The sequence below is a fragment of the Aotus nancymaae genome, unplaced genomic scaffold, assembly GCF_030222135.1.
Source record: "Aotus nancymaae isolate 86718 unplaced genomic scaffold, 86718_ANA_hifiasm-v0.15.2.pri h1tg000141l, whole genome shotgun sequence".
Lineage (NCBI taxonomy): Eukaryota > Metazoa > Chordata > Mammalia > Primates > Aotidae > Aotus > Aotus nancymaae.
In genome coordinates this window covers 2,291,205-2,303,206 of record NW_026988556.1, presented here as the reverse complement: position 1 = coordinate 2,303,206, position 12,002 = coordinate 2,291,205, and the positions used below count along the sequence as shown (strand labels likewise).

General features: G+C 36.5%; 1 protein-coding gene across 1 annotated transcript; it reads right to left on the bottom strand.

The window, feature by feature from the left end:
• Positions 1–244: 244 nt before the first annotated feature.
• On the bottom strand, positions 245–1,852 carry LOC135272885 (galectin-2-like). Its single transcript, XM_064371597.1, has 2 exons — positions 1,808–1,852; positions 245–646 (listed from the first exon to the last, which is right to left on the bottom strand). Exons 1-2 carry the CDS (start codon positions 1,850–1,852, stop codon positions 245–247), a joined length of 447 nt encoding a protein of 148 aa, XP_064227667.1.
• Positions 1,853–12,002: the final 10,150 nt, after the last annotated feature.

Below are 12,002 nucleotides of genomic sequence, written 5' to 3'. Positions count from 1 at the left end.
GGCCAAGGGGCGAGAGGAGGGAACGAGCGGGCGCCGGGCCACTCGGGGCTGAGCTGGGACGAGCAGGGGGAGGCGGCTGATGTTTTATAAATTGTAAAATAAGAAAAAGAAATCTAACTTTTCTTTTCGGAAAGAGAAGAGACAGAATGACAAGATAGATGAAGAGAAGGGACTCTTTCTTCTTGGATGTGTTAAGGAGGATGTTCACTGCAGTCTCTTTACCACTTCCCCACTTAATGGTCTTTTATTCTTTTAACTTGAAGGAGGATAAGGTGAACCCGCCACTCACACTCAGGTAACTCAGGTGGCTGTGGCCCAGCCTGTTGGGAAAGGTCAGCTGGTGCCCGTCCGGCAGCTTCAAATTCAATTTGTCACTCTCAAAGGTCACTGTGAACTTGACCTCAGACCCTGGGCTGAAGCACAGGTGATCTTCCCGATGTTCTTGTCCTGAGTTGCTGCCATCCTGTGAGTTGCAGACAATAGTGGATTCACTGAAGCGAGGGTTGAAATGCAGGTTCAGCGTGTCTGTCTTCTGGCCCAGGTTAATTACAACGCCATCAGCGCCATCATCGATCCTGCCTGTGATCTTCAGGGTTGACCCCAGCTTCATGTCCATGTTCTTAACCTCAAATTCCCCCTTTGTCCCCTGCAGAATTCCAGAGTCCTCCAGGCCTTCCCTCTCCGGCCTTCACTCTGCACATCCTCAGCCCAGCACAGGAGTCAATTTTGCTGAGAGGTAAAGAGACCTCAGCACTGGTTCTCCATCTTGACGCTCAAGATGATCCCCATATCACTGCAGCACCTGGATGTTTTCTTTTATGGGGTGCTCAGACTTTCACATTTGGAAAATATTACTGGGTGGTTCATGTGGGGGACTCTTGCAATTGGGCTTTTGGGGTCTGTCACAATTATTGGAAAGAGAAGAGACAGAAGGACAAGATAGATGAAGAGAAGGGACTCTTTATTCTTGGATGTGTTAAGGAGGATGTTCACTGCAGTCTCTTTACCACTTCCCCACTTATGGTACAATATGTTCCAAGACCCACCAACCAAGTAGGAATATTCCTGAACTGTGAAGATAGAACCGTGAGCTTTGTTGATGTTGATCAAAGTTCCCTTACACACACCATCACTAATTGCCCCTTCTCACCTCCTCTCAGGCCTATCCATTGCCGTAGTCACTTCTGAACAGAGACAAATCAGAAATGTGCCCACATGCTATGGGAACAACTTTATCTCGGGAAGCTCTATTTTTGTGCCTCATCAAAGAGGACAAATAAGTTATATTTAATGTCTTTAGTTGCCTTCTAATGTCAAAAAACTCAATATTGTTTCTGTTGAATGAAAACACTAGAACAATGTACATTTGTTTAAAAAAAAATTTTTTTTTTTTGGAAGTAACTTTGCTTACTTTTATTGGCTGGGTTTTGATTGAACTGCTCTTAAAAATGGCAATTATAAAGTTTCTTTTTGACAGTTTGCTGATGGGCTTTTAAAAATCAAGAAATATAACACAGGATTTTTTCCATACGTGGAAATGCTTTGCTTCCTAAAAAAAAAAATGTACAGAAGTATGTCAGTGGTCATAGTCAGAATCTTAACTTTCTATTTAATCTTATTATCGGGTAGTATATAAGAATTACTAGTACCACTTATATGGAAGGAAATAAGTCTTTTCTTTTTTTCTAAGTATGTTAGAGTAAACAAATGGACATTTGATTTGTGAATATCCATCCAAAGAAGGAATTTTGTGTCTCTTCTGCCTTTCTTTTGAGCTCCACTTCTACCCTAAGGCCAGGAAGCTTACCAGACTCTTTGTTTCTCTAGGAACTTCTGGTTTCCTATTTGGCATATAAGGAGCTTAGAAGTCATCACCCTGACCACTTCATCCACCTGATTGAGACACCAGAGTTAGCTGTTCATCTGAGTCACCATGGAGTTGGCCACACACTTCTCTTTCAGCACTGCTGCACTGGGGACTAAGTTTTCCCCACGTGAACTTTGGGATACATATTTAAATTATAGCAACGGGGATCTCACTCTCTTTTAATTGTGGCTTTTTTGACTTCAACAATCCAGGACTCCCTTAGGCTCTGTAAACCAAAATTCTAAGCCCCACAACTGACGAAATGGACCTCTAGGTCAGTTCCTATTAAATGAGCTCTTCTGCAGATAGCACATTCAGTAGCCTTATTTTGTTGATGAAATACTGTACCATATGCTCAACTGAAAACCTTGAACATGGCCAAAATCCATAAAGATTATAAAAGCAAACTAAATTGTGAATCTATAGTACATGTAGGCATTTAGTTAATTATAGCAATTCAAACTGACCTGCATCCATCCAAAACAAATTCCTCCTTCAACCTTATTTTTACTTGAAATTTGCTAGAAGAAACAGCAAACCGAAATTTGTTTTATGCATCAGTGAATACCACTGGCTCAGCAAATACAAGTTAGTTTGCTTTAGGCAGGAGACTTTTTGTAATGGAAGAAATGCACTACAAAGTTAAGACAGATTTTTGCCAAGTGCAGGAGGCCCTTTATTATTGCTGCAGAAAACAAAAGCCTGGCTGAGTCGATGTTTACATTCCCCTTACTGAAATCTACATGACATGATGCTTCCTGCTGGGTTTTTGTATATGTAAACATTGTCAAGCTGTGAAAGAAAATGGCTGGAGGTGTGCTTTGTGTGAAAGGTGAGCAATAAAGTATCTGTTAAGTTCAAAAAAAAAAATAGAGTAAATGGAATACTTACCATTTACTCTAGTCTTGGTGTTGAAAAGGGCTTCCTTTTAACAATGAGTTCTCCCATTATTGGGTCCTCTGTCAGAAACCTGGCTTTGGCCAAACTAGATTGGGGTAATAGTTTATAGGTTTTGAGGACACGGTTGCCCTTAGCCTCCTAGTAATCTACCTTTGGTTTCTTTCCTGTTGTACACGTCCAGCAAAGCCAGTGGTATACTTGCAAGAGCTGATTGTGAAATTTCTGAGGGTTTTTGAGCCCATTGTTAAACATAGTTATATTTAAAAATTGCATTATCTAGACTTTGAATTAATAATATTGAAAGCAAAAACATAAAAATTTTGCAGCAACTGTAAGGTATATGAATGTGCTTTGGTCAAGAAGCAGGCTGAGGCAGACATCCAGGCAAGTGACTCAGTGAGTTTGGAGTGTAGACATGTAACTCCACATGTTGTATGGCCTGTTTGTGTAAGCGCATGCTTGCCTCGAAGCCATGGAAAAAATAGAACAACCCTGCTGATGCTCTACAGGCACTCTTGGGCTTGGCTTGGCTCAGCATTGCACGGCATGTCATGACATGGCTCACACTGGTGCCCAAAGAGAGAGTAACAGTACTGACCCTTTTAAGGGAGAACCAGTCACCTTGAAGATGAGCAGAAGGGAACCAGGAACCAGCTTGTGCCCAGAGGGAAAGAGTGCAGCTGCTGGTCCTGACAGAGCTGGGCTTGCAGGCCGGGGAGTGCTGCTGCAGGTGTGGGAGTGGCAGGAGCCGCGAGCTGGAGCAGACAGCCGAGATAAAGGCAGACTGTGTGAGATGAGACGGCTGCTAAATAAAACTCCATTTCACCTGCCTATGGCCCCCAGTGTTCTTTCAGCTGTCATCCATCCACCCACTCCCCTCAGACCTCAGCATTGGCTGGAACCTAACCCGGGTCATGACATTTGGCATAGTTGTGGACCTAACACCAAGCTAATAAAACAAACAGAACTCATCAATTTGTGGTGATTTTTAGTACATTTTGCTATTATCCATGCATGAAATTGTTAACATCTGTTACATCTGTATAGTGAAAAGAATAAGTAATGCTGTACTACTGCACATTAATTTCCAACTCTGTGTTCAATGATGTCACCTGGGTACCTTGAAATCAGCGATGCTGGGGATAATCACATCACGGAAATCAACTGATGTTACAAACCAGGGCTTGTTGTGTGTGTCTTTTCCTCTGTGCCACTAGTTGTTAAAGCACAGCACTGAAGTGGAAGCACCTTTTTGCTCTGTGTATTACTTCTGCGAACATTGAGCTCTATCTGACATTGCTATAGCTCTGGGTGAGTAATCCCAGCTGCTATTGCAATTCAACCCTTATTACCATAATGGGGCCCACCTTGTTTTATGGTGGAGCTCGGACACTTGGCCTTTCCTACTTTAAACCCTGTCATTCCCAATACTCTATCTGAATCCACTTCTGTGGGAACACCTCCTACTGTAATCTTTGGCATGCAGAGGAGAGTCATGCTAAGCTTCTCAGTGATGTTTATGTAGGACTTAAGTCCTTTCCCCAGTGCCTTCCTTATGGTGCCGATTATACCATCCCATAGAACAGAGTCCGTTGGTGGATTTCCTGTCCTTATATAATTTATCCCCTATAGCATGCCCACTTCTCTAAGCATTTCTATCTTTTCTTCAGCTACCTGCCACGGGAACTCTGGAATGTTACTCGACTTAACATGAGCCATTGCTTTCTGCAATCTTCTTGGAGTTATTTCAGCAGTGTATCATCACTGTTCACAGCATTTGTCCAAGTTATGAAATTCTGTATTGCAACTGAATTCCCAATGTTGATAAAATATCCCTTATCCAGCTTTATGTTTCCCTTATGATGTAGCCACTCTCAGAATCCAATCCTGTTGTATACACTCCAAGTTGTTGTTATAATACATTAATTAGGTCCAAATTCACCCTTAGTATAGCCTTTTATCTTCCTTATAAGCTTAACATATAACCTTAGTTATTGGCCTTATGACCAATAACTAAGAAAGGAAAGGAAGGGAGAGTTGTAAGAAGGGCATGAAGGACTCAATATTTTCTTTAAGTAAGGAAAAAGGCATGACCTCAACAAGGGAGAATATGTAACTTTGTCAGGATTAGAGAGTACAACATTTAGAAGATTCTAGATTTTTTAAATTTTTGAGAAAATATTTTTCAGAAGGCACTATACAAATGACAAAGTAATTTTAATATATTTATCTAAAAATGGAATTTTTCTATGTTATTTTACAACCCATTTTATTTTTTTATATACACATTTTATGTGTATTTATGTTTCTCTTTATATATATTTGCATATATACACAAATCACAATAAGAAAACAAACAAATCCATAAAATAGGCAAAATATTTAAATAGGTCATTGAAAATAGATGTATGAGTTGCCAATATGCACATGAGTAAATGCTCAATATAACATCAGAGATGTACAAATTAAAATCACATTTAGATTCTACTACACATCTACCTGAATGATTAAATTTAAAGAGATTGGGCATATCTAATGTTGCTATTGATGTGGAGCAAACAGAACCATTCAGTATTAATGTTGGGAATGGCACAATTTTTTGGAAAAATGTATGCTTATAAAATAAAACATAAATTTTCCATCTAACTTAGAAATTCCACCTCGAAATATTTCTTCAAAGGATCAAAAAAATGTGTCAATAGAAAGACTTTTGCACAAAGGTTTATTTTGATCTTATGTTATCCATGAAGTGGAAAAAGTTCAGTGTAGTGATGGATACATTTTATTATAAAATGCATAAAAGTTATTATATGTCTATACAATGAAATACTACGCAGTAATAAAAACTAATTAACTACTGATCGGTGCAACAACATGAATAAAACTCAAAAACATTACGCTCAGTGAAAAACATCAGACTTACCAGAACTGCCAATTGTGTCATTTTATTTACAGAAATGTCTAAAACCAGCAAAGCTTCCTAGCTGACTGCTGCCTGGTTTCAGGGGTGAGAATGAACTGCAAAGCAACAGAGGAGAACATTTTGCCATGTTGAAAATGTTTCATATCTTGACTGTTTTCCTTTTTGGAACAAAACTAAATTTCACTTAACCATAACTGTGTAATCTCTATATTTTTCTATACATGCATTTCTAGTAGTTCTTTGGATATAATCTTTTGTTAACAAAAAAGGTAGAATATACTCATTTTCTCATACATTTTCTGTCTTTTTTCTGTCCAAAAATGAAAAGAGCAATTTTGTTATCTGTCCTTTCCTTCTGCAGTTTACTTTGCATAATTTCTTTATGAGAGCTGACAGACATGACCAGAGGTATGTGTGAGGACACCCAGAAATTATTAAACCTGTGTTTCTTATTCTCTTCACATTTTCTTTCTTTTAATTCCTGCGTGCCACAGTTTCTTCTCTATTCTTTGCTTTTCCACTTCAAGTTTCTCTCTCAGAAAAAACGCAGTGTTAATTCCAAAGCTGCTCGTGGGACACTGGCTGCTCCTCCTCATTTCCTCCATATTTGTTGAGGGGGAATGCAAAATCACTGGAAAACTGATTCAAGCAGATTTGAAAAAAAAATTGTGGCCTCGTAACTCAGCAAAAGCATAGTAGCCTCGTCTTGTATGTTGATGGTAACATTCTGGGCACTTTGTTACTTCTGTTTTCTTTTTCTCCCTCTGTGTGTGCTTCTGTGTGTGTGTTCTCACACCTACATGTGTGACTGTGCAAATATTTGTCTTTGAGAGAGTAGTTTTTGTTTTTCTTTCAGTAACCAAAGTTTAAAGCATTGCTTTTTCTTTGATTCTATCGCTTTTAAGGTGATCTTTCTTAACACAAGATAATAAAGCAGTAATGTCCTAAAGAATGCTGTTTAATTAATCAGTATCAGCCTCTCCGACAGCTCTGGATGGATACCAGTTACGTACCACTAGTGGATGAATCAGAAAACACCCACTTGAGTAATTTTGTGTTCTGTTGTTCAGATGAGAATCCCCGTTGAGAAAGAAAACCTGTGTTTGTTCTTCAACCTTGAATTTTTATTTCACCAACTTCCTTCCTCCTTGGCAAGTCTTTTTTTTGACAAGGAGACAACTGTGATTAATGACAGTATGACTAATAGATAGTCACATGGTTACTTCTAGTTTGGGAAATGATGCTTAGACTTTCAGTTACTCTTTAAAATTGGTATAACTCTAGTTTGCAGCTGTGCTGTAAAAACAAGAGTAACATTTTTATATTAAATAAAGTTATAACTTTTAAGAGAGGTTCTGGAAGATATGACACAAAGCTGCTAGCAGCAAATCAAAAAACTGATTAGAAGTAAGGTAAGAACATTTCTGGTTGTTCAGAATGACTGTTATTTATTGAAATTGTGATGCATAATGTTAAAGCCTTTGAAGAAAAGAATTAAATTTTGTGTTTTATTTTCAGAAACTAGAAAATCCCTTCTTATAACAAGATTGAGCTTTGTATGTGACTGTTTTGTCTTAATAAATTCAGACTTACTTTACATTGTCTGAATTACAATGGAGAAGGGTTAACCGTGGCTTAAAACTGCTCAAGATTTACTTTCACTTTTACCAAGTATTTTATAAAATATTTGAGAAGATGTTAAATATGATCCTGATACTCATACAATTTTCAGAATGTATACATAATATGAAAAATTTAGCCAATATTTCTAATATTTTTAAAGATTGCTTTATTGGATGGTGTAAAGATAGACCAGGCTTTAGGAGTACTTAATGGAAAAAATATATCCCTTTCTACTCTTAGTAAGTAATTGCTAGTACTCCGATATCCACGGAGATGTCTTTACCAACCCTAGGAAAGATACAGAAAAAAAGTGTTCTACAAAATACACTTATGAAACAACCTGGTAGCACTGGATTTATTAAACAGCAAGCTCAGAGTATGTAAGATCCTAACTAAATCTTTGGGATTTCCACAGGGTTTATTTATGTCAAAATATATGAAGGAGGAACGGCTGAAATTAAATGCATTCAATACAACAATCTATGATTTAGGGACTGTGATGACCTTTAAGCATTTCCCATTTAGCTGCATGTCAACCTACCAGTGTATGCTACAGTCAAAAAATTATTGCTGCGGTACGTTAGAATGCATACTTTATCCTGACTCCCTTATTTTAGCCAGTGTTATAATTCTGCCTAAAGTTAGATAAAAGAGGTTTGGGGGTATGAGATCAATATTTGATGGTAGCACAAAATTTCCTAATCAAAAGCTTTAAGAATGCCTTCCAGCCACTAGTAATACCAGTGTAATTTTCTACTTTTAATCAATTGTATAAATTTATACATTTGTATACAAATACATTATGTAATACATTATATCTTATTATATATGAATATATTTTAAAAGTTACTGAATATAATATATTCTGTATACTATTGTATATATTATATATACATATATAATCTGAAATTATGAACATCATTTTAATAGTAGTAATTTAGGGCAGCATAATACAGTTAGTTTTTATATACATTTTAACAAATATTTTATTTGCTCTACTTATCATAAAAAATCATTTATGAATTTTCATATAGCTATTAGCTAAGAAAAATAATATTTTGTTTGATTTTAGATGCATTGGTCACTCTGTATCTTTCTTATATTTCCTTAGAGATCAAAATCAAACAGAAAATGGTTGAGTTCTCTATGGGAAGAACAGTTGCAGTCCTTAGCTGTTTAGATTATGAAATTGAATATAGACCTATTTTAGCTACACTGTTAATTAAATCAATTTTTCTTGAACTCTCTGGGGAAGTGTCCTTTCATACATAGCTTCATCAAACATTAAGAAGGCTCAGCAACTTTGAAATTCATGTTTCAATATCAGCTCGATAGTGGGAAATCACAATTTTTTAGTTGTTTTGAAAGGCAGCTATGCTCACCACATTCTACCAATGCCACTAATTTTTTTTCATAACTCATGTAAATAATTGCAGCCTCCTAAATGAGTATTGAGAATTCAGTGACAATGAAAAGATTCTGGGAAATAATAAAAATAATGGCAGTGAAAACAATTATACTGAGATTAAAAACTAGATTTTGGAGCTCAGGAATAAATTAAGTAGAGAACGAACACATACAGGTTTCAATTTGTACCTACATATTCAGAAGTGCAATAATGTTCAATTCATTAGTCATTTAAATAAAATTAAATGTCACTTCAACTCTCCATCTCACTGAGTGGACAGAACAGGTTACTTACTTTCTGTTATTTGGTGGTATTGAGAGTGAGAGGTTGCTTTCACGTTTATAGGAAGTTTCCCAGGTTTATAAGACACCAAGGTGTTACAATGGTCTTCGGTCATCAGTTTCCCCTGATTACATCTGAGAAGACCATGTTCCAACATAAATGACCTCTTCGGGTCTAGTTCTGCTATTTTGTGCTGCACTTATAACAAAAGCCACACTGTCTCTTTGCCACATTAGAAGCACATCTTTTTTGAAGCTGAGGGTCATCTGTACTTAAGATCTAGCACCTTTGTTGACAGCACCAAGCCCTTATACACTAATATCTAGCCAACTTTGCAGTGGAAAGGGCTCCTATTTTCCCCTGTATTTGCAAATTGTGATTTCTCACATGGTCAGGATGTGCATTGCCCTTCTTTCTTCCTGTTAGCTCAGAGTTATTTCCTCTTTTTAAAATCCCTCCACAATTCTCAGAAACATGACTTCAATAAGCTAGATTTTTTTAAGTTGAAAAGGCCGTTGATTTAGTAAGCAGCTTGGGGTTTTCTTTTCAAAAGTCATTCTGTAAGAAAGAATATCAAAATGGCCTGACTGCCTTCTACAAATAAGGGACATGAAACTGACTAAAAAAAAATACTTCTGCTTGCTGCAAGCGTCAGTAATCTTTACACTCTTAACATACACACAATGATTAAATATTTAAAAACAGGACAACTATAACAAAAGAAAAAAATAGCAAAAGTTACCTTTTATTTACTTCCCATTTTAACTACATTTTCTAAAAACACAACACACACATGCTCTTTAATTTGAAAAAAATAGAAGTGGTACTAGTTAATGGATGAAGAGACATAGGATCAAATGGGGGTAAGAAAATTCAATTATATGCCACAAATATTTGATCAAGATTTTGAAATCATGATTTCTCTAACATTAATACCCCTTTTTACATTCTGCCAATTTATGGGCAGAAAAATGGGATGACTTACTGACATATTTACTTGATTTGTGGCATGGAAAAGGGGGAACAAGTTCCTCTCATTTTGATACCTGAGGTTTAAAGAAAAATAATAAATAATTCATGAAATTAATAAGGTTATATATGAAAGATGATAAGAAACATCATCAGAAAGAGCTTGGACTGAAGTTCTGAACTGAGTCATGTACAATCCCAAAAAAGGATGACCGTCACACACACATACTCTGTTTCTTCTCTTTCTGATCATTGCCATACTAAGGTAGGAAGATTACATCTTCAACCTCATTACTCTTTATTGTTTCATTGAGGTTTCCGTTTCCTCGTGGTTCAATCTTGGTAGATTGCATTTGTGCAGCAATTTATTCATATTTTCTAGAATTTCCAATTTTTAGTATATAATTTTTTATGATAATCTCTAATGATTCTTTGTATTTGTGTGGTAACATTTGTTGTTGTTCTTGGTGGTGGTGGTTTGTCTTTAATAGAGATAGGGTCTTGCTATGTTGCGCAGGCTAGTCTTGAACTCCTGGGCTCAAGCAGTCCTCCTACTTCAGCCTCCCAAAGTGCTGGGATTACAGGCATGAGCCACCATTCCTGGCCCTATATGATTTTAGCTGTTTTGTCTCCATGTTTTTGTTTGTTTGTTTTTGCTTCTGATTTTTTAATTTGAGTTTTTTATATTTTTTCTCTGTCTAGCTAAAGGTTTGTTGATTTTGTTTATCTTTTTTATATTTTGTTTATCTTTTCATGAGATACCAAAGTGTTACGATGGTCTTTGTTCATCAGTTTCCACTAATTATGTCTGAGAAGACCATGTTCCAATATAAATCACCTCTTTGGGTCTAGCTCTGCTATTTTGTGCTGCACTTATAACAAAAGCCACACCTTTTGTTTTCATTTTCGTGATCTTCTATGTTGTACTTTCAGTTTCAATTTCATTTATTTCTGCTCTGATTTTTACTACTTCTTTTCTTCTACTAATTTGGGTTTTGGTATGTTCTTGCTCTTCTAAATCCTCTGAGGTCATCATTAGGTTATTTATTTGGTCTTTCTACCTTTTTTTAAAAAAGCATTTATTACTATAAACTTCCTTCTATGTACTGCTTTTCTGCATACCACAGATTTTGGTTTATTGCGCTTCCATTTTCACTTGTTTCAAGAAATTTGTAAAATTTTCTTCTTAATTTCATCATTGACTCTTTGGTTGTTAAGGAGCATGTTATTTAATTTTCCTGTATTTGCATAGTGTCTGAGGTTTCTCAAGTTATTGGCTTCTAGTTTCATCCCATTGTGGTAAGAAAAGATACTTGATGTGATTTCTACTTTTTTTTTGAATTTGAGATTTTTCATTGCCTAAAATGTGTGGGCTATTCTGCAGATTGTCCCATGTACTGATAAAAAGAATGAGTATTTTGCAGCAGTGCTTCTGTACATGTCAGTTGGATATATTTGGTCAAGTGTGCAGCGTAACTCCAATATTTCCTTGGTGATTTCCTGTTTAGATGATCTGTCTGTTACTGAGAGTGGGGTGTTAAATTCTCCTAATATTATTGCACTGCAGTCTACCTCTCCCTTTAGATCAGTGAATGTTTGCTTTATATTTTTGGGAGCTCTGGTGTTGGGTCTATAGATTTTTAGAACTTTCATATCTTTTGATAAAATGACCCCTTTAGCATTATACGGTTACCTTTGACTCTTTTTAAAGTGGTCTTTGATTTGTAGTCTATTTTATCTGATATAAGTATAGCTACTTCATTTTTTTTTTTTTTTTTTTGAGACAGTCTTGCTGTGCCCAGGCTAGAGTACAATGACATGATCTTGGCTCACTGCAACCTCCACATTTTTGATTCAAGCAATTCTCCTGTCTCAGCTTCCTGTGTAGCCAGGATTACAGGCATCCACCATCACACCTAGTTAAGTTTTTTTTTTATTATTAAAAATGGGGTTTTGCTATGTTGGCCAGGCTGGTCTTGAACTCTTGACCTCATGTGATCCATCTGCCTTGGCCTCCCAAAGTGCTAGGA